This window comes from Helicoverpa zea, chromosome 4, assembly GCF_022581195.2.
Source record: "Helicoverpa zea isolate HzStark_Cry1AcR chromosome 4, ilHelZeax1.1, whole genome shotgun sequence".
In the NCBI taxonomy this organism is placed as follows: Eukaryota; Metazoa; Arthropoda; class Insecta; order Lepidoptera; family Noctuidae; genus Helicoverpa; species Helicoverpa zea.
The window spans coordinates 2,361,193-2,384,969 of record NC_061455.1 but is presented as its reverse complement, the minus strand read 5'-3'; the positions used below and the strand labels follow the sequence as shown (position 1 = coordinate 2,384,969).

At 35.4% G+C, this 23,777-nt stretch overlaps 1 protein-coding gene across 1 annotated transcript in view; it reads left to right on the top strand.

Annotated features, from left to right (window-relative positions):
• The window catches only part of LOC124629633 (START domain-containing protein 10-like), a 62,235-nt gene extending 44,597 nt beyond the window's left edge, over nucleotides 1-17,638 (top strand). Inside the window, exons 4-7 of the mRNA XM_047163126.1 lie at nucleotides 4,350-4,466; nucleotides 4,869-5,019; nucleotides 15,300-15,464; nucleotides 15,812-17,638. Of these exons, the coding sequence (XP_047019082.1) occupies nucleotides 4,350-4,466; nucleotides 4,869-5,019; nucleotides 15,300-15,464; nucleotides 15,812-16,000 (622 nt within the window). The 3' untranslated portion in view covers nucleotides 16,001-17,638. The remainder of the gene's footprint in view (nucleotides 1-4,349; nucleotides 4,467-4,868; nucleotides 5,020-15,299; nucleotides 15,465-15,811) is intronic.
• Nucleotides 17,639-23,777: the final 6,139 nt, after the last annotated feature.

Below are 23,777 nucleotides of genomic sequence, written 5' to 3'. Positions count from 1 at the left end.
AAGTTTTTTGTTTGTAAGAAAATGTATTGGCATGGTTAATTGATGAGCTTTTGTAAAATTTTACGGGAAGGGGTTTTTAGGTTATCTTACATATATTGTAAATGTTGTATGCACTTATGTACGTGGTGTGGTATGGCTGATTTTTATTGCGTTTTCACCCAAAAAAATACTTAGGTAATTAATGCGTTTTGATGAGCTTATGTAGTGTTTTTTTTTATATATGTGTGTGTGGGAAGAAGTTTATAGATCAGTCATGCATGATTTTCAGTTATTTTATTTTATCTCAACAAATCACGCTCACAAACTATCAAATAAGGCCTGCCTTCCAATCGTAACGAACCTAATACTCTTTATTTATCCTGGTGTAACCTGATCACAACCTTTACCTAAGGAATAACGGAGTTAACTAAATTATATACCTACGCACGAACGTTTCTGGACACACAGGGTTGCCAGGATGTCAGAAAAAGTTGGATATAGGCTTTTTGGTTGCTTTTTCGGTACGAAATAGTTTGGACGTTTGCCTTTTATTAGAATTTGCTTTCTCAATGTGGAAGCATATTTATCCAAGCCGCATGCACTTCTTTAAATTTGAGTAGGAAGACAGTTGCGTGTTACAGATAAAAGGTGTAACGTAAATAGCAACTTTATCTAAGGCATGTTCGCGGCGAATAAATATGCATCCATTTTACTGGCAATGGAAGTTAACAGATAAACTTCGTCATTAATATTATTTAAAACCAAAACTTATAAAGTACATGTCCGTTGATTTCTTCTCAAAAGTCCGGCTACACTTTTAACTGTCCTTCACCTTCATATACCTACTGGCTGTCTCTCAGGTTTGAGGCCGGTAGCCCTAGCCACGCATACGCAATATAGGCGTAGAGTGGAGCCGGCTTCATTAGTTTATTTGCACAGTTTGAGGTTGCCACTCCACAGATAAGATAGCGGAGCGCGTCAATCCGTGACTGTTTATAGAATATATCTATATGCAAAGTTTACTGCAATTTTTGATGTTTGTGCAGTAGATAAATGTATAGATTAGCCTTCTGTCAGCGTTTTCAACGGGGCGTCTATATACCTAACAAATACTGTTAAACATCTTTCTATATAAATTAGCTATATGCAATGAAGTATTTATGGAAACGGACCAGTAAACATGCAAAAAAATAGGTCTTGAAGAATATCCCATACCTAAAGTATCCTAACTGTAGCTCTGTGCCAAGTCAAGAATATGCTACGGCACGGATATTGAGCTCTCGGCGGAAGAGTGGGGATCGCTTTGCGCACTGTACACTTAAGGCAATAAACCAATAAATCACTTCTGCGCAGGTGAAGGTCAGGGCTCAATATCCTTGCCGTTACTATATCATCTTTTGTATCCATGTAATAAATGCTAAACATAAACCAATCATTTTGGAACATATTAACTTTTACAAGAAACTTAAAAACTATTCAAAGGGCAAGTAAATAACAAATTCCCTTTTACAAGATTCTAAGTACATGATTTTCATGAAAATTGGTAGGTACTTATATCTATATGTTTCCGCGAATATGGACATAACATTACCCCCCATAATTTCTGTTCCGATACGGTCGGGGAGATAAACCGCTTACCTATAATGATTTTCGATCCCAAATTACGAGGAAAATGAGGTACAGTAACGTGCAAAAAGATTTTCACTTAGCAACACGAAAAGGGGATTATTATTTTTCTTCTTTCTTATATTGTTTGTGTTTGTTGTAAATGTTGACAACTAGACGAGTTTGTTAGATTTGTTATTGCCAATTATGTCTTTTGTATAAGATTGTTTACATACCCACACCACAATTAATCCAAGTAAAAATGTATCGGTTATATGCGTACACAACGATTTTTCAGTCAAAATGTGTGGTGGTATAAAAAGAAGAATTGGTAGTACCTACTTATGAAAACGTAAGATAATGGCAACGACCTCTTTTGTAAAAAGAAGGATATAAGCTTCCTCAAAAATAAGTAGGGAAATGAGATCTGAAGAGGCTCACCGCGCCATAATCACCTCTAATGAAGTAACTAAATGCTAATTAGTTCCAGCCGGTGTTACGGAAGATCAGTTTAATTAATGAAAAATAAGGATCCTTAGAACTTCCATGTTTTCCACGAAATTTGTAAAGAAATAGGCTTAATGGCAGAAGCTTATAAAGTTTCACTTTGGGTATTTTATCGCTTCAGTAATATTAATTTATGAGTTTAATACTTTGATTCATTTATAGAGAATTGGTAGTACCTAGTACTAGTAAATAAATGAAAAGATATCTACTTCAGTCATAATCATAATAATTTAAGATGTTTTTCACAGTTTGTGAAATTATATTATGCTCAAACCTAGTGAGAAAATACTGTGCAAACTGTACCAGTTCATGTAACAGACGCAAGCTCTAAGAAAAATGAAAGGAAAACTCAAGGTGTCTTAACCAACACAACAGTACCAATATTCCACTAACAGGTAATCATTGTCAATAATCCGCACCGAGCGACGGCGCGGTTCGTATTGTCAACATCTCGACACCTTACCATTCTAATACCAGAAGTCGATGCGATCGGTAGAGTAGCTACGGTGACACTGAATAGCTGACACAAGCGCAGTGCTATCCGGAATGGAGTTCTAAAGTTGGGCCGGATGCTTTCAGTTTGCGCCGAGGCTTTTTGTTCGAAATTTTTCTCCGGCGCTACGTTTATTTTTTTCTCATTTTCCTTATCTTATGTTTGGGCTTTTTAAAGCAAGATTTTTGAGGTTATTTAACGAGAGATACTTACGAGTGTGGGGTTTTAAAGCCTTTGGTAGGAAACGGCCTATACTTAAGTCCGTTTTATATTTTGAGAGGTTTTTAAGCCTCCATCTAATATGTGAAATACCTTTAAGTTTGAATTAATCATATTCTCAAGCAAATATTATCATCATCACAACTTTATTTAATAACACACCAAAAACAACCAATGCACGTACTCAAACAATGAAGATCCTTGCCTTATTGGAGCCCTAAAGAGGAAGTCCTCTATTACCAGCTCATAAAAAACAAAAGAAACCCCCGTTTGATCCAGGCAACAGGTGTAAAGTCGACACCTGTTCGCTGGCTGTTATCTCTACAGTTAATTAAACCTCGCCGTGAATTCATTATGAAGTTTAAAGCCAGGTAATTGACACTCTTCAGTCTCGCTTTCAAATTAAGATTAGCTTGTAACCTTTTTTGGGTATAAGGTTTTTGTTGTTCTGTATAGTATACGTTTAGTACGTAATTTAGGTTGTCCTAGAATTTATTTATAAATATGATTAAAAAGATTATATAGGTAGGTAGGTATAGGTAGGTATACTTTAATGACATACTCCGAACAAAATGTTTCCTATCATGTAGTGTGTTAAGTATTTGTACCTACTATTTACTTGCCTATTAATTTATTTTGACCATAGTATTTTAATATCTTTACTGAGTAAATGTAAGTCACTTAGATATCAAACGAATATCACCACTGGTTATTTAAAAGCTGTAAGATCTATTAGTCGTTACGACTTAGATTTATTGTGACGCTTTCTCAAACATTAATTAAAGCTCTGCTTAAATCCCAAGGTAATAATAAATTCAACCAGTCTTGTTGGAAGAATTAAACAATATTGTCTTCATAAATCGCACTTTAAAGTAACTACTTACTTACGAACTTACGGATCGATGAGTTAAAATGTAAGTAATTGCCAGGCTAGTGAAAACTGTGGGGTGTGTTGTTTCACATTTGCATACAACGCTGGAAGCGTGTTACCACAAAATCTGCATAGCACTTAATTGGCCACTGAGATTTTGTTTTCAGTGGTACAGGTATTCTTGCTGGTAGGATTGTACATAATGTAATTTATATGCATTTTTCTGTGAGTAGTTATCAAATGAACCATCCTGCTGTGGGTGTAAGCGTGAGGGAGTGTTAGAGTCTTACTGATTTGTGATCCTTCCTAATCCTTCTATGTACCAGGGTCGTGGTACCTATCCCGGACAATCATGCAGCCCCGACAGACTGTGGCCCTGGTGGGCCCAACTGGGGTTTATTGATATCTACACTTTGAGTAATTTATGTCATCATAGTTATTGATACTTTAGGAACTGGTTGTTTAAAAACCAATATTTTATGAAATAAATGACGGTGGTGTTCTTATTTCAATAAATAGGCAAATTAAACAAAAGAGTATGTAAGACATTTCATTGTAAGGATGAAAAAAATCGTTTTCAAAACTATAGTTTTTGTTAAATATTTTTTCGCGGTTTAGAGCCTGGAAAAGAAAAGTTTCCGACTAACAGTAATTTTAACAAATTTCTACTTCCAGAGCCATGTCACTGCTAACGGGGTTCGTGGTGCGCACGCGAGCTGGTGCGGGCAGCTGGCTGGGCTACGTCTCCCGGTCTGACCCCAGGGGAGCACTGCCTGCGTGGCTCGTCAACAGGTAATTAAGGAGCAATTCTTTTAAAAGTTGAGAGGTTTATCTGCAAAAATATTTAATCTTTTGCTTTTATTTAATGTTAGGCATACATAAGGTATCTAGGCGTCGACGTCTCCCGTTGATTCACAGAGGAATGACGAAATCAATGCCCTTGCTTAGCGGCGGAATAACAACCTATAGGTACTACTAAATGTATGTACCTACATACTTAAGTTTATTCTTTCTTGGGTATCATCTTTTTTATAATACACTATTGCAATTACTACGGCGATGAAGGCACATTTCCTTGGATGAATCATCTCTAATGCATTTTTCTCAATTTCGATTCTCTTCTACGACAATACCCCATAATTGTAGATAATTAACTTCACAACTACTACACTTCATATTTCTCCTCCAATCCAGGGTAACAGCCCAACTGGCTCCTCGCCTAGTGCAGCAGCTACACGCGGCTGCTCGTCGGTACCCTGGCTGGAAGGCGCTGACAGACCTGCCGTACCACAAGCCCTGGAGACACCCGGAGCAAGTCCCGCCGCATAGAATCTCGTTAGCTGATGTAAGTACGCCAGATATAATAGGGGTTAAAGTATGAAATTGCCGATTTGTACTGAAAATCTAAATTGTAATTTTTTTTTAATTTTTCACAAACTTATTTAATCAAAATGGTTGCCATTATTATCTATAAATTGCGGCCATCTAATAGGAAGGTAATTTATGCCTTTACAATAGAACTCTGAGGATCTAGACTGCACAAACTGTGTGAAAGAATTTTGTTCTGCCTCCTGGGAAGAACACTTCTTGACACGCAGATAATTGTCCAAATCACAAAAAAAAAAATGGTCGTCCGTTAGAGCAAGGTCTGGCGAATAATGGGGGAAGACGAATACTTTCCAACTGCAGTTCCTGAAGAGTTAAAACGGTTTCTCTTTCTGTATGAGGTCTCGCGTTGTCATGGAGCAATAATGAAATATAGAACTTAATAAAAAGTAAAAACACAATAGATTAATTAAATAACCGTTGCATGAGGTCCAGGATTTTAACAAATTATCCAATAAAATAAAAGCTTAACAAACCAACCAAACCTAAGAAAATATGATAACAGAAATAATTGCCGCTTTAATTAAACTTCTACCAAAGACAAAGAGGAAACGAGAAAAAAACAACCAATTCGTCACATTTTCCAGAAAAAGTTCTAACGAGACTTCCTAAATCTTTTATAATGACATTTGTCATTCATTAGTGCGAAAGTAGAAGTTAGCTAACTTACAAAGTTACCGCGAAAACCTTTTTATATAAACACTAGTTTTTGCCCGCGACTTCGTTCGCGTGGAATACTGACTTCCGGCAGATTTTTGGTTTGACTAATAGATGGCGCTATATGTCCGAAATAAATTTCATTTATATATTTTTTGTAATAAAAACTATCCTATGTCCTTTCTCAAGTTCCAAACTATGTCTGTACCAAATTTCACACAAATCGGTTCAGTAGTTTTATTTTTATTTTATTATGTTAGGGAAAAACAAACAACTGTACATTGTTTCTTATATCTAGGTTTACAATAAAATTAGGTTAACGTACAGTCAACGACGTTTCCACATATTACAGTCGGATTAGGACATGCATACAAGTATGGATGAACAAACTTTATACTAATTTATATAGTGCTAGTGTGTTAACTAATTCTTTTTTAAATACATTATGAGATAAGGCAAAAATATCTATATTTACAAAATGTTGGTTATACAACTTAACTAATCTATGTAGAGGCGCCCGCTCACCCGCATTTGTACGACAGGTAGTCGTAGCAAAGACCGGGTAAGCGCGTACCCCTCGTCTTATTACTGTTCGAGGCACGACATAACACAAATTATTTACAAGTTCAGGGCAATCAAACCTGTTATGTATCAGTCCACGGAGCATCATGGCTTGAAGTAAGAGACGCCTGGAGTGTAGCGTTAATAATTTAAACTTCTGCAGTGACTCATCATACGGCAGACGCCCCAACCGACACTTAAACTGTACAGCTTTCAGAAACTTGCGCTGAATTCTTTCCAATGCTTGGTCGTATTTTGCGTAATACGGGTCCCATATCATACACGCATACTCTACTTGTGGCCGTATCAAAAAGTTGAAAAGATGTAGATATGTGGCTGGTCGTTTGAAATTCGAAGAGGACCTCATAACAAAATTATACATTTGAAAGGCTTTGGCTACAATTTTTTCGATGTGTAAATTAAGGTGGAGTTTGCTGTCTAAAAGCACTCCCAGGTCACAAATTTGAGTTTCCTTTTGAAGTAGTTCACCACAAAGATTATAATTATAGTTGATAATTTGTTTGGTTTTGGAGAAAGGTACATGTTTACATTTTGTGATGCTTAATTCTAGCTTGTTTTCAGTACAGTAGTTAGATAACCTATTAAGATCATCTTGAAGAAGGTAGCAGTCATTGATGGATGTAATTTTTTTAAATATCTTGAGGTCATCAGCATATAACAGAAAGTTACAATTCTTAAAACAGCTACAGATATCATTAATGTAAATGATGAACATTAGAGGACCCAAAATTGATCCCTGTGGAACTCCTGATGTTGCCAAGTATGTATTAGAATGGTACCCGTTTGTTACTATAGTTTGACTGCGGTTACTAATGTATGACATGAACCAGCGCAATAAGTTGCCCCTTATGCCGTTGAATGAAATTTTGCTCAAAAGTATTTTATGATCGACTCTATCAAAAGCCTTTCTGAAATCAGTATAAATAGTGTCCGTTTGGGCTCTAGCGTCTATATTTTTAAACAAGTGGGAAGTAAAAATCATCAAGTTGGTAACTGTACTTTTGCGTTTCACAAAACCATGTTGCTCCGAAATTATACAATTTTGAACGAATGGATATATCTCATGGTGAACAAGTTTTTCAAATACTTTAGCTAATGAACACAGAAGAGAAATTGGCCGATAATTTTCAATGTTTTGTCTGGGACCTCCTTTATAGACGGGGACAATATTAGCCTTTTTCCAGACAGAAGGGAACGAAGCATTGCTGATACACTGATTAAAGATTTTATATAGAGGTTTGCATAATGTATTTGCTGACCATTTCAAAAAACATGGGGGTATGCCATCCGGTCCAGGTCCCTTATTTATGTCAAGCATCTGTAGTTGTTTACAAATTAACGATAGGCTGAAATGTAAGTTACAGAGAGATGTATTGTTAACATCAGACTGATCTGGGCCTGGACTCCAGTTTGGTGTTAGACTAGATGGTTCATAGACAGACTGGAAAAAGGATGAGAAGAGGTTGCATATTCTAATAGGGTCACTGGTTGTTTCATCTTTGTAGTACATTTTGGACGGAATACCGGATTTGCCTTTGCGACCAGCAATGTACGCCCAGAAGTGTTTGACATTTTTGGGAATACCATCCTCAACACTATTCATGTAGGTACGGTAACATTTGATACACTCTGATTTAAAGCGTTCTCTATATAGAGCGAATATTTCATAATCGGAAATATTTTGGTATGTTTTCCATTTCGTCCATGCTTTTTTCTTATAGTTAAAAATATGTATAAGCGACTTGGAAAACCAGACAGGGAATTTAGAATTTTTAGGTTTAGAGAGCGGGACCCGGTTCTTGATTATACCATACAAGTGATCATAGAAGACTTCAACATTTTTTTCCGGTGTTCCCTCTCCCAGTTCTAAGTCCCAATCAATTTTATCAATGTCCTTATTAATAAGAATGTAGTCAGCCTTACGGAAATTATATCTAGGCGTGCTTAGAGGACGTAAGCGAGTTAATTTTATATTCAGTGAAAGGAGAGTGTAAAATGGAGGATGGTGATTGTCCGCTTGGACCAAGTCCTGTTTAGGTTTGTACACAAAGCAGTTAGTATTAGCGATTAGAAGGTCCAAGGTTCGTCCATATGTATTCGTTAGATGATTATATTGCAGAACATCGTGAACAGTCATAAAGTTCCTTAGGCGATTACAGATTGCAGAATTGCCCGTGCAAGTAAAAGAGTTAAAATCAGAATGAGGTCTCATCCAATTGGCCATCGGAATGTTATAATCCCCGAGTGACAACACATTATCAAAGTTACCTGAATTAATTAAATTATCCATTAGATCAAAATGCATGTTATAAACTGCGAGTTGAGAATTATTCGGAATATACACAGCACTGATAAGAGTTTGAGCAGTATTATTATGACTAGGTATTGTTATAACTACTTGTTCAAAGTGTTTTTCGACAAAATTTTGTGACTGAAGCGAAACACAAACAGGGTTATATTTTCGTAATACAGCAACTAACACACCACCCCCATCACGTTTACCAGTTGCGGTTCTGTTACGATCACAGCGAAAGACAACGTAGCGATCATCAATGAATTCGCTGTTGCTTATTGTGGGAATTAACCATGTTTCCGTTAAAATAACAACATCGAAGCTATTACTTAATATACTCATATAAAGTGTGTTCAGTTTTGTGCGTAAACCCCTAGTATTCTGATAATATATGCAAAAATCAGTATTGTTAGCAGCCATCGTAATACATCGTACTCAAGTATTAATATTAAAACTAAGAAATTAGTTGGTTAACTAATATTGCTAGTCGTAATTTTACATAAATCGTTTTTGGTTTTAATGGCTATGGTAGGAGAGGTTTCACATCGTTTAGCAAGGATAGTAGAGTGTTTGACCCATACAAACTTGTAATTATATTTCTTAGCCACCTCGCGTGTCTCTCGCAGCAGTTGTTTTTTATGGAGAGTCAAGTGCTCGTTCACATATACAGTACGGGGTGCACCTAGAATGCCTAAGTCAGTCGAGATGACACCTTTTTTGAGTCGGTAGGCGCTTAGTATATTGTCTCTTAGATAACGTGTCTTAAACTTAGCGATTATATTTTTAGGCCTTTCGCTAGACGCCGCATGAGGCACTCTATGTATGGCAGTAATTTCCTCACGTGGTATAGCCAAATCAATCTTTTTGCCGATTTCTTCCAAAATAGAGAATAAATTTTCCTCCCGCCGTTCCGGAACATTAGATATCTCCAAGTTACACTCTCTAGCTTGCTGCTCCAAGTAGTCTATTTTGGCTTCAAGGGTTTTTATCTCGCATCGAAGTGGAGTACTTTCTTCCAAGCTTTGAAATTTCTTCTGACAGTCGTCATATTGGTTTGAGATGAACTGGCAAGATGATTTAATTTCAGAAACCTCCTCAGTCAACTTAGACACGGTTGCTTTGATTGAGATATTTTCAGAGCGAAGACAGTCCATTTCTTTCTTTATTTCATTCATGTACGTCTCTAAGTCGCCCCTTATACTTTTTATATTGTCATTAATAACTAATAAGTTAGCATCTAAACTGGCCTTCCATTCACTTAGAGTTTTCGTCAGATTTGCATCCATATATAGTAGCTATTTGTTCAGCGTGTTCGCACTCCGGCTGCTTACGTTTACGATTCGCACCAGTCACCTCATATTCCGATGGTGTTTTAGATATTTTTGCTAAGTCCGGCTCTGAAGTCGATTGCTCCGATCGCAGTACAGCTTTAGGTGGCGTTCTTTTCGGATTGAACATTATCGTAAGTTCTTTTAAATCTCTATATAGCAATAAGCAATAAGTTGCGAGAGCTATTAACTTTTCTGTAGGCGTTACGATTAAGCAACAGCGAGCGGTGCAGTGACGTAGCAGAGCGCGCAACACAGTAGTCAATTTCGATGCGCTGTGACTCACCTCGGTGGCGCGCGTGGTGGGGTCGCTTACCGCGAATCCAGGCGTCCTCGGTTCGAATCCGGGTGGGAAGCAGTTGAGGTTGCAGCGCACAAAAGCTATCTGTTTCTTTCTTGGACAGCCCACTGGGCGGGACCAGTCCTAACAAACTCTTCAAGAGTAAACGAGAAATGGATTTTAACTTAAACAGCCAATCACAGATTAACACCTTAAGTAAACGGTTAGCACGTCCACACTGTACTCAGTCACAGAACGGAATGTAGTTTAGGCGTGAAGAAAAGACAGACAAAGACAGATAGACAGAGTTACTTTCACATTTATAATATTAGTTAGGATTTGTCATTCATTAGTGCGAAAGTAGAAGTTAGCTAACTTACAAAGTTACCGCGAAAACCTTGTTATATAAACAAGAGCCTTTTAAAAGGTTTCCGAATGTTCTCGAAGTTACTTTTGCCTTCCAAATCCCTATTATCGATTGTATTGTTTCGGAACTTCAGCCAATTCGTTTGTTTAGCAAATCGGTTTGAGTTCCTTTGAAGTGCTGTTGAATTATGAAAAGAAAGCAATATCTATTATTCATGTTTTGTGCCCCAATTTATAATAAGAGCTTATGACTTGTGAAGAGTTTATTTAAGGCATAAAGCTTCTTTAAGCCTTCGTCGGTAATTGGTGACCGATTTTTGTAGGAGACGAAAAGAACACACTGATAGCAATAATTCAACGCACACGGCTACTAAAAGTTGGTCTGAAACTCCTAATCAGAAAGTCCTACAAAAAAAAATCGGTCCGATTATCTGTTCTACAAAAAACCTGACGGGCAGCCTTAACTGCTCATATGGCGCTAATTATAAAACTATAGAATCAATTGTGTTTCGCCTATATCTGCGCTCATAGAGTAACTTATATACCCAAGTAGCACAAAACTGTTGCTTAAGAGCTTTAGAGCCAATCCGATTATTACCAAAGGTGCCAAGATCAAGCGCCAGAGCGTGCTCTACAGACCTTATGCAGCAGCTTTGCAGCCAAAGGGGCACAACTTTTTGCAGTCTATAGTTCCATTAGAACTTCATAGTAGAGGCATAAAAGCGATACAGGAGCGACAACTAATAATTAACACCATACTAAAGCTCTTATGGCGATGATTGAATGAATGACAAATTTAGCCGAATGAAGAAAACTTCACTGATCGTTCACCTTGTCTCTCATTTATAAAATATATTTGTTGTTCCTGAGTCAGACATTACTGAATACAACTAAATATTAAGTGAAGGTAAGTGTTTTTGAGCTATATTTTGTATTATATGGTAAGTAGCTACAAACGCAGATCAGTTTATCGTGAATATAGTTGATATTGTTGATGTATTTTTAACGCGCCTCAATAATTACCTCTGAATATCGTAAAATATATAAATTATTATTACATAAATATTTTTGTATCACATACCTACACGATATTGAAATTACATACTGGACTACATTCGTTTTTAGTAAGTTGCTTGTTCGATATTTAGATATATTTTACTACAAATGCGATAAAAACCTATAAATTTCTCGACTACTAATAAATAATTATCTTGTCAACATGGCGTCCATTGAAAGCAGCTTTAAGTTGCAACTTCCACCTTAAAAACTCCTCTCTGCGCGTCATAGCGCTAAGCTTCACTCTTCTGAAGGTCCAAGTAATATCTGTACCTCTATTGCAGTTCAAGTCTGCACTGTGATACTGCAGAATATCAAACCACACTATTAATGGCTACTTGTTTAGAGATCCGTAGAAGTCGTTGGAAACTCTTTAATACGATGATATATTATTGTTAATTGTTTAACACTTAAGTACCATATGTTACCTTGTTTTCAGAGTACCGTTCAAAATAATTCAAACTTTTAATGCACAACAAAATAAACAAGAACTTTGCATCTGTCCATCTAAATGGAAAAAATGGAGTGTTTCACTATACTTGAGAGTAAATAAATGGAGCTACTTTTTTTTTTTATATTCTTGAATAAATACATATTTTTTGTTATAAGTTTTTTATTACTTCAAAACAAACATTATTTTTCCTCTGTAACTGATTCGTTATCAGTAATTGAGAAAACAAAATCTACGGGACCCTTGCTTGTGTTTATGAATAAAATAACAGAATGTATCCAAATGAGCAGGCAATGTCTATTAACCTCCTGCTTCTATTGTGGAACCTTAATGTGGCTATAAGTAGAACAGAGGATCAAATTCCTACTTAAGTCTGCACAAAAGAAGAAATCACTTCTGCAATGGAACCTTTAGTGGCAGAAAAGTGATAAATATATCTTTTATACAGTTCCGTTAAAAAGTCTACAATTAGAGTCTTTATGCAGTTCTAACGCGTACATCAGCGGCAATAGAAACTCTTTAGCAGCTTTAACCTTTAACATAATTGTTTGAACTCTCTTTTAAAGATGTAGGCTGCAAATGGGTTGTAGAATGATCTCTTGTAAAACCTAGAGTGCCATTTCTGCTGCCTTAAGTGATATTTACAGCTATGAGCAGCTACGGAAGCAATAGTAGAACTTAGAGTTACTTTCGGAACCCCTAAAGAACTACTGTACAGCTAACAGTTGCAAAATAGGCTGCTATTTCCACTAGTGTGCTAGTTGGGTATACGGTCTGCGCTCGTATATACAATGGGTTAACTGTTAGGGGTAATGCTTGAATTTCTTAATACCCAAAAACAAAAAAATACAATATTTGCATCATGCATCCCCGCATCCCTATTCTGGAAGTTCTCACTGTCAAACTCACTTTAGCGGCCACAATCTCACTTGTTAACGTCAGAACTCGGTGTTCATTGAGAAAGCACAACAGCGCGCTCTGTCGTGAGATTTCACAGAATAAGTTGATAAGCGAAAAGTTGTAGCAGTATTTTATAATATAGCGTAGCTATGTACAGTCAGCTATAAAAGTTGTATAGCAGTTTTGTAATTAGGAAATGTACAGTTGACCACGAAAGTTTGTAGCACAATTTTAAAGTAAAAACAATGCAGTTGAGCAAATTTTGTGTAATGGTATTTTTAGGTGGTTTAAGACTACTAGCCAAAAAGTGTAGAGACACATACTTAAAACTGCATATGTGGTCAGCTACATTTTTTTAGCCAACTACTAGATAAAAAGGATGTATCCGTAATTACTTGATTATATTAAATACTCAGTATATTTATTATTCAGTTACATGAATGTTATTTGTTGTCGAATTAAACAATTGTCTATAAACAAGTAGATATCAACATTTTCATTCCACTTTTATCCATAATTTATTATTGTATATTTTTATCAATAAATTTATAGTCATATTGCATGCACGTCCGCCACACCTTGAATTGTCACCACGCTATAAAGTTAGCAAGTGTTTTATTGTGAATACAGAAAAGTATCTTGACTACCATATATTTCTACAATAACTACAGAAAACATTAGCTACAGTACAATGATACTAAAAATGAACAGTATACAACAAAAAAAAAAACTCGCTTTGTTTCCACTTTTGTCGCCGACTGTGCCTACCTCGTAACTTAAAGTCGGTTGTTAGAAATAATGCCGTGACTACAGGACATCGTGTACACTGAATTTATTATTATGCAAATGTTTTCACAATAAAATTACGAACACCTTTCATAATACCTGTCATCGTTTTTAGGGTTCCATACCCAGAGGGTAAAACCCCTATTAGGTTTTTGCTGTCCGCGGATAGCCTGGTGAAGGCACTTCTATTACTTATTCAGACTGAATCTCAATTACCGTGATAGTTAGATGTTCACAGACGATGTATTTTATATTGTCACTATAATAAAAACTACTGAAGACTAAAATAAGAAATCATATTTAAGGGCTCGCAGTCACAAAGAATATTTTTTGTATCATGTAATAAATAGGTACGGAACCCTTTCTGCATGGCTCCGACTTGCACTTGATCGTTTTTAGGGTTCCGTACCCAAAGGGTAAAACGGGACCCTATTGTTTTCGCTCCTCTGTCCGTCCGTCCGTCCGTCCGTCTGTCACCAGGCTGTATCTCATGAACCGTGATAGTTAGAGAGCTGAAATTTTCACAGATGATGTATTTTTGTTGCCGCTATAACAACAAATACTGAAAACTAGAATTAAATAAATATTTTGGGGGGCTCCCATACAACAAATGTGATTTTTTTTTGCTCATTTTTGTCCGACTCGCACTTAGCCGGTTTTTTTTTTCATAAAAATAATAAATAAACAACCGGTTCGTCGGCACGGTATTCAAAATAATATATTTGGGGTAACGTTCCTAAAAATATTACAAATGTATTAAATTAGTCATTATAGTAACACTTTGCCTGAAATTCAGTGCTTCTAATTAATATTTTTATGCCGAATTTCTTGTGAGTAACATACACTCTCACAGTACAATAAAAAAAATCAATTGATTTTTTTTGCATGGATTTTTCATGCGAACGTGCTAAATGTTGCACGAGTTTGTTTCTGTTTAAATTTGAAACAAAAATTGAATTTCATTAAAAAAAAACTGCAATAAACGTATTAACAACATGAGGTTAACGCTATTTAAAACCTTGTTTGTCACAATTGCAGTAAACTGTACAAACACATAAGATCAGCCCTGTAATAAACTTAAATAAAGACGTATCATCATAAACTGCAGATTAACAGACTTTATCTTTGCATGGAGGCATTGTGAAATTATATCTTTATCCTTTATCTTTACACTAGTCAATTATTACGTGGGGTAGGTTATATTAGTCTTTTATCTTACTTTACATACCCATGCTTTATTATTTTATTTTACTTTAGAAGCTAAGCTAAATACCTAAGTATTTTTTTTTCTTCATGTAAAAACATACTATTTAGAATGGTTATAGTTTTAAGCTCTATTTAATTAACGTTTAAAATATACCTATATGATTTACAAAGTTATATTTTCAATTACTCTTCTAAAAAAAATCACAAACCGCTGAGTAGGTACCAGTATAACATAGAACGACTGCCTATCTGACCTCCCTAACCACATAACTAACAACACCTCATTATAAACCTTTTTTAACTTTAATTAACGAAAAACTTTTCTTCCTTCCAGTGCGTAGACCCCGACGCGCCACCACCACCCGAAGAGCCAAAGCCAGACACATCAAAAACCAAGCTAGAAGTACCAGCCAAGGAGATTGAAAGCCACAGCGTCGAAGACTTAGGAGACATCTCTTCAGAATTCAGCGTGGAAGTTGAGGAAGACACCTTAGATCAGGTACTAGTTCAGTGTTTTTATTGATTATAACACGTCCAAAGCCGATTTTGGTCACGGCGCGGCGGCTGTTTGCATATAAGGAGATCAGCCAGCTGCGGAGGACATATTATAGTGCACAAGCGTAGACACAAGTGCACTCACTCAGTATTCCTTCACTCTCATAGCCCGATAGGATGACAATCCAACACCACCGGAGAGAGATCAAGCGCAGGCTGCTTTGTGAAAGCTTATAAAACCAACGCAGCGATTTCGGCCCGAGACCTCAGTCATAACGGTGTCCTTTGTCAAAAACCTTCAAAAAGTGCTGATTTTCTAGTTTGAATAAATAACATTTTTCTTTTTTCTAGACCCAGGACCCAAAGAAAAAAGGCAAGTTCTACAAGCTAGTTAAATCTATGAAGAATAGGAGGAAAAGTGTGCAAGTAGCCAAGAGTGCTGATAACCTTGCTGACAAGCCGGTGGAAGATCGCATGGAGAAGAAGAAGGGGTTCAAGTTTCATAGGAGATTCAGTCTCAGTAGGGGAAGGGAGGATTGAGCTTATATGCGTTGTGAATTAGGTAATGAGTAGGTATTGGGAAGATTGTGAACCATGTGAAAAAAGGTAAAATTGAGGCCATTCATAAGGATAAGTAATAAAAGTATATATATATATAGGGCCTCTTTCACCACCCTCGAGTAAAGTATTGAGTAGACTAATCGCCTGTTAAAGTCACCCGTAACTGCACGTGTCAATTTCACGATGTTGGAGTAGCACTAATCATATGATTAAACTGACTCGTAACTTACTTGCCGCGTCTTCTACTGATTAGCGTGTTTACTTGACAGTTAAATATTGCAGCGTTTAGATTATTGAAAATTTGCGTAACTGTTGATTAAAAATGGATTTATTTGATTTAATTGATCATCAATCGGATGAATTTGATTATTTAACCTTGCAACGGATACCGAGGATTCTTGTATTTAAAATCCGTGTTGATTATTTTACGGACTTAGATGAAACTGATTTTTTGGCTAGATTTCGTCTATCGAAGCTTGCAGTGAACCAAGTGCATAACTTAATAAAACATAAAATAGTTTCTAAAACGCAAAGGTAAGTATCATTTTTTTATAAAAATAAAATAAGTTAAATGATTTTACTAACAGATAACCTATCAAATCATAATTATTAATTTTACACCTTACATATAAAAATTTAATACGATGTTCTCTCAATAACCTACATTAGTAGGTACCTAAGTACTTATCTAACAAACAAGTCTTGTTTTCAAGAATCAAGCAGTTTCAACAAAAACAAGCATGCTGTTAACATTAATCTCGCAACTGGATCCTACTTAAGAAGTGACAAACCAAAAAAAACACAACAAAAACACCACACGAAATGAAATGACAAATGACAGCTAACCTGTCAATGACGTTTGACGAGTAACGTTGACGTAATTTTGAACGAATGTAACGTATGATTTGTTACGTCATTCACTTAACCGGCAAGTAGTTACTCGAAGCTTGATTTTCGCTTGTGAAATTGGTAGAAGATACTCGTAAGTTTTACTTGCCAGTTAACGTTAATTGGCAAGTAACTAATCAACGCTTTACTTTGAGATGGTGAAAGAGGCCCTAAGACGTATTAACTAATTTTGGGTTCTTGACGACGTCATTCTGAATTATTAACCTCAAGATTTTATTTATTTCTTCAGAAAGGGACTCTAAACTACACTACTACGCTACTTTAACCTCCCCACTCAGAAACATTTAATCACTCCTTAGTGACGGAATGTCATACAAATCCTTCACTAAGGAATGGCTAAAGTAACCATTTAATGTCTCTGAGTGGGGAGGTAAATCCTGAAGTTGGCTGTATTACTCATATGGTTCACAGTCGGCTCGCTGTTGTTTAAAAAGTCAGTTGGTTCCCTCGAAATGCCAAAAATACTGCAGTTGTTGATGTTAATCTTCTACCGTTGAAGTGCAGAAGCCAGCATATCAAGCTACTCCAATCTGTCAATCAATAATGAACCTAATCCTTTGGAGATAAAGTTGAAAGTCTATTGAAGATAGTGTCTCGTGATAACTCGGACGGTGACCAAAACTATAATATGACCTTCTCCCGGGTCTAAGCTACCTCCTCTCTAATTTTCAGCTTTATCGGTCCAGTCGTTACTGCGTGATGGCGTGACCCTGGACACTACCCTAATAGGGTAATAATGAAATAATATTTAGTCCGCTTTTTAGATAATCAAAAAATATCGGATACGTATTTTTGCTTATTTTAATCAAACATAAAATGACAAAGACACAACGCTTCAAAAATTAGGAGTGGGGGGCAGTTACGTCACAGAGTCCTGAAAATTGTAGCAATTTGTGACGTCACACTCAACTTTAATACGCTATATCTTAATAAGTTCTGATCCAATTTAAAAAAGAAAAAATACGTATCGCTTAATTTTGGACAATCTACAAGCCGGACTAATTATTATTTTTTAGGAAACTAGCCTATTATAGGGATTCATTTTTATATATAGGTACCTATAGACATTTGACAGATTGTAAATGGTAGCTTGATTTTCTGAAGTCTGTACATTCTAGATGTGTATAATTAATACGACTATCTTTCTACGTAATGTAAATAATTCAATTTATCTTATTGACATTTTTATTCACTTACCATTCATTTATCTCTGCAACCTACTTTTTGAATGGTTATTTCTATAATGCCGGGTACACACACTACTTCAAAATTGGTCGAAATATTATTGTACCTAGGTAATGATTTTCAGATTTACTTAAAATGTTAGTTAGACTTGCTACAAAAAATGGAACAAACGTCTGTCAAGTGTTTAAGTTCTTTTTTATACATAGAAGTATAACTGTGTAAACGTTATCTCTCTATTTGAATACCTTTTCTTTGATCTGAGTTTGAATAAATGATACTGTATTATGTTTTGTGTATGTGTGGCTTTACATCTACAGCGCCCGCTGGTGTAAGCACGGCATAAATATGTACCCTACAAAGACTCGTGTCCAAGGTTCATAGCTTCTTCAGCAGCGTCATAACAAATTATAAGATATATAACCGTGTTATTTCTATTTACGAAGCCATATATATCATTATTCTTTCTTCTGTTTAATGCTTTAAAGGGATTGTCAGAAGCTAGTGGCCAGTCATTATTTACTGTGTGTATTTTATTATGTTAAAACAGTTTTTATAGTGTACGAACATCAAAATGCTTATACGTGAAACCGAATGCATTGATAAGACATATCCAGAAGCGCACATTAAAAACTATGTAAGTATTTTAATGTTAGTGTCATTATCATTATTCAGCTCTATTGGAAATTTTAAAGAGCCCGAATATAGTACAATTATTTAATCATTCTTTATTTAATAGCTACATCATTCAACCTTTCCTAATTTTAATTCTAATTAGTTACATACATCAGCAGGTTAAACTACCCGAATGTGTCTTTACCAATTGAATATTAACCTTCCACTATTGTGATAAGGTTGAAAATCTATCGAAGAAACTTGTCAGATTGGGGTAGGTTGATGTTCTGACGTCTGTACCTACTAAAACGCGTTCGATAAAGTAGTTGAGTATAAAATTCGTACAGTCAACTTCAGGTCATGGTAACAGTTTTATAGGAAAATCGTACTTATTACTATTCAGTTAAGGTGCATGACAGTTACCACTGATGTGCGGTCTACCGTACATTTTACACATTACAACATGCTGACATTGACGAAACATAAATAAAAGCCAGTATGTCCTTCAAAATGTGGCTTATCATTTTCAGAATTTCGTGAAAACTTTTTGTTACTATTTACACTTTTTCACTACAAGATCAAAGTATTACATTATACATACATTCCGAACAAAAATGAGTAAAAAATATGGGCTAAATTTAGTGGCAAATTCTTAAAAAAACGTATACAATTTCCACCTTTTCCACTAACAATGACTTGCGATTTAAATCACGTTCGTAATCGATTGTAAAAACTCGATATCTAAGTAATGTTTGACAAAAGTTTTTTTTTGCGTAATCGAGAAAATTCCGGCTGTATATGAAAAAGATTAGCAATAATACAATGGGAGGTTTTTTAGTACATTTCGATAGGCGTTTAGTTTTTGTCTGATCAAGTTCAAGGAGAATGCGAATAACGGTCGTTCCCATATTCTATCTATCATTAGTTTTGGTAACTAGAGATAGGTACCTATTTGATATAATATGTATGGGGCTAGGGGTCGTGGTGGCCTAGTGAACCAACCTCTCGAGTATAAGGTGTGGGTTCGATTCGGTAAGTACCAATGCAACTTTTCTAAGTTTGTATGTTCTTTCTAAGTATATCTTGGACTTTATCTATTTGAGTTTTCAAAACTTGTAGGTAATTTTTGGTCGATTCTGAAGAAAAGACAAGTGTTTTAACAAAACTAAGTAGTAACGAATATTCAATTCCATGACAAACATGTGTACCTTTTATTATAATCCTTCTTGTACCCACCTATATTTAAGTGCAAAATTTTTATAACTATATAATTTAATCCAATTTGCTGTTAAAATTCTGCTTAGCTGATCCTATCTATACTATGGTTGCTATAACATGTACTATACTATATTTACTTATTACTATATTTAACATGCCTTTATACTTGTAAGTTACTTGCGTAAAAATTACGTAAGTATTCCATAACTTCGTATTCGTAAATTTTTTAACATTGCTTGTGATACAACCCCAAAATCAATTACGATTGAAGCGTATGTGGCATTCTGCTATTTTTTCTTTGAAATAAACGTTTTTATCCTTTTCTGTCATTGAATAATGAATCATTTTGTCTGCAAATGATTTACGATTGCAATATGATTGTAGAGCAAACTGCCGTATAAACCAAAATCACCATAATAGCAGACCAATCGCAAACCAATCGAATGTCGTTGGAATACGATTGGCCTTATCATAATGTCTTATATTAGTAGCAGAATGTCCGATATGGTTAAAACTGCAATTGCGATCATATTGCGATTCAATTTCTATTCGATTTTGACATTATTGACTTAGGAGAATCGGGCCCCTGTGTCATTTGAAAGCTCTTGACGAGCACTTTATTTTATTTTATTGCAGCCACATTTGTATCTAGCGCAAACATGGTGTTTTCTACCTTCACATGTTTCACATTTTACATTCAATAACATAAAATAGTAGGTGGATGGTCGAAAACTACATGTTCGCGTTGAATTCGAATGTCGCTGAGTGCTCGCCAAGAACTTTCATGTAACATAGGTCTCATCGCTGTTGAACAATTTTTTTTCATACAATAGTGCTCTTGCTCCCTTATCGTAAGTTTAAGAATGTCAAAAATCATCAAATGACCCCCCCCCCTCCCGCCGTGGGTGAGCAGCGGTGAGGGAGTGTCAGACTCTTACTGACTAAACACCGTCGTGTTCCGCCGAAGGCCTTTTATGTACCAGGGCCGCGGTAACTCTTTCGAAAAATTCCGCAGCCCCGGCAGGCCTTGGCCCTGCTGGGCCCTGCGTTACGTAAGCTACTTAGACAAGTAAAACTTACAAGTATCAAGGCGGCCTTACTTATTTACTTATGTGTAGGTACCTGAGTATCCTTCGTACTGTAATGCGTTTGTGATGCGTGCCTTCTGTCTTTTGAACTTTTGTAATTCTATTGGACTTTTCTAATGGATATCATTTTCACGTGAAAACAATGTAAAAATACGCAAAAAATGTATTATATATTATTTCTACTAGCTAAAAAATCTCTTTTGGCATTGTATTGTAAAAAAATAGTATTCTTAACTAAAGATAAAATTAAAACAACTTTAAAATAAATAGGTCAAAAGGATTATACCTACTTACGGTTATGCGATATGCTTCAAAGTATTCCTTCCACATTGCTATCGTTAGGTAAAGAGCCCAGAAGACTAGCTGGTTACACTGTAAGTCCCACTTTGAAATAAACTAAAACTAAAAAAAAAAACTAAATGTAAAAATGATACGCGTTCACGCAAATTTAGGAAGTACGTATTCTAATTTATACAAAAGAATAAAAAGTGAAAATGATATCTATTTAGATCAGGGTTCTTGCGAAAATGAATTTTGCAAAAACAAAATGTATTCTTAATGTTAATTCTTCAATATAATCAATAGGTTTAAGGTGTGGTGTATAATTTCTGATGTTTTACGCTATGGTGTATTTAATTAAGTGCTCAATTTTGTGTAGTAAACTCGTTCTTTAGTAATGTCTTATTTTAAAAGGGAATAAAAAATCAGTATGGCAATCTTTCTCTAAAAGAAAACAAAATGTGTACCTACTTTCTAGGAAAAAAACCAAACCATATCGATTTATAAAGTCGCGCACAAAAAAAAATCTTTTTAAAACAAGATGTTACATTTTAGTTAAAAATCTGAGAACAGGTACAAAAGAAATACATTTTTCTTTACACTCTCTAAAAACATTTTTTCTTCGTATTTTCACAGTTTATTCTTATTCATGAAAAATAGGGAAATCATTCAGGGCAATAACAGTCTTATATTGTAGTACATATGAGTTATTAACTTACTTGTAAAGGCTGGTACAGTTCTCGCAAAACTTAATAACTCAAAGACACGATTAATTAACATAAGAAGCATATCAATAAATGTCAAATCTTAAAATTGAAATCCAAAAAAGTATTGATTAATCGTGTGAACATGCCTTTACATAAAAGATATTCGTAAGAAAAAAAAAATACAATAAACATAATTGTAAATGATAGAAATAGTTACAAATTGGTGTCCCTATGACAATAAACCATCATATAGAAATAATTTAAAATTCAGTTAGTAATTCTACGAAAAATCGGAATAATTCTTTTTTATTCACATTTTAATATTCTCTATCTAAGCCTTTAGGTATGTGTATACAAAAATCATATCTTCTAACTTAAAATTGTATACCAGTGTTCGTCCTGTGATGCTTGGCTTGTTTCAATCATTTCTATACTTTTCTATTTCGATGTTATAGATGTTTTCACGAAAGCGGGTAAGTCATACTTGTGTGTGTGAATGTACATTCACGTTGTCTTTGACTCGGCAATCCGACCACTAGGGTCCGTTCAGACAGACCGGCTCGGAGAGCATCGGCGCGCATTTTTCTTTTCACACAGACTAGAATCGGCTCCGATCGGCTCCGATCGGCTGAAAGAATATGCAATCGGAGCCAAACATCTGCGAGACCGAGAAAAAGAACGCGATCGGAGCCGGTCGGCTCCTCTTTTTATTTCACACCGAGCGCCTTTGAACATTTTTAATGACAACAAAAGCAATGCACTTGCAAAAATAAACCTTACTACAAATACTAAGTACTCATTTTCAACGTGTTAAGAATTTGCTCTCCTCTCCGAGCCGGTCTGTCTGAACGGACCCCTCCTGAGCGCTTCCGAGCTTACGCATGCAAAGACAATAATGTATGTTCATTTACACACACACAAGTGCGACTCACCCGCTTTCGTGGGACAGCGTCTGGATTATTGTTGACTCAGCTCTGTTAATGTCTACATTTGTTAATAAATATGGATATTCTCCGAGTGGAAAATCTGGTAGCTTCAAAATAATTGGTCTTGTAAATAATATTATGTAGGTGATGGATAATTTATTCGCACATTAGCTAGAGGTGTAGTACATAAGTCAATGTATTTGAAGTAAATATTTAATATTTTATTTTACACTTCAGTGTGAAGATACTTTTGAATGCGGTCGCATAAATATTGTAATAGAAGCACTATTGTTACAGTTCAGATGTATGAAAATGAGAAAGAAGAAAACTTTAATTGTCATGAAAACATGATGATTTTACTTTTTAATTTTCTCAAATTGTTTTTCTTTTATACTACAGAAATTGTCTATTGTATTTTCTACCCGATCCGATCCTATACAAAAAAGGTTCGTATCTATTCAAAGTTTAAATAAAGAACAATCTAGAAAAATCAAGGTAACAATCTCACCGATAGAAAGACACGTTCAGCTCGAATCCAGACTACAGAAAAAGTCCACTCAATCCATTAAATTAACCTTTTTATATTCCTTTTTATAACAAATCAATTCGATCTATTTCTTCGCAGCCTTCTCGGGAATTTGAATAAAAACTCTTTTGTTATGTAAATTAACATAAATTATCTGTGCGTGGTATAAAAAAGAGCGGCAAAATTGTAATTTACGGAATTTCACTCATTGTTTATATGTGCTAATTAGTTACTTTGTAGCTAGACATGGTCATATAATTCGATTTCAAACTAAGAAAATTGCACCATTTAACTTTAACAATAACC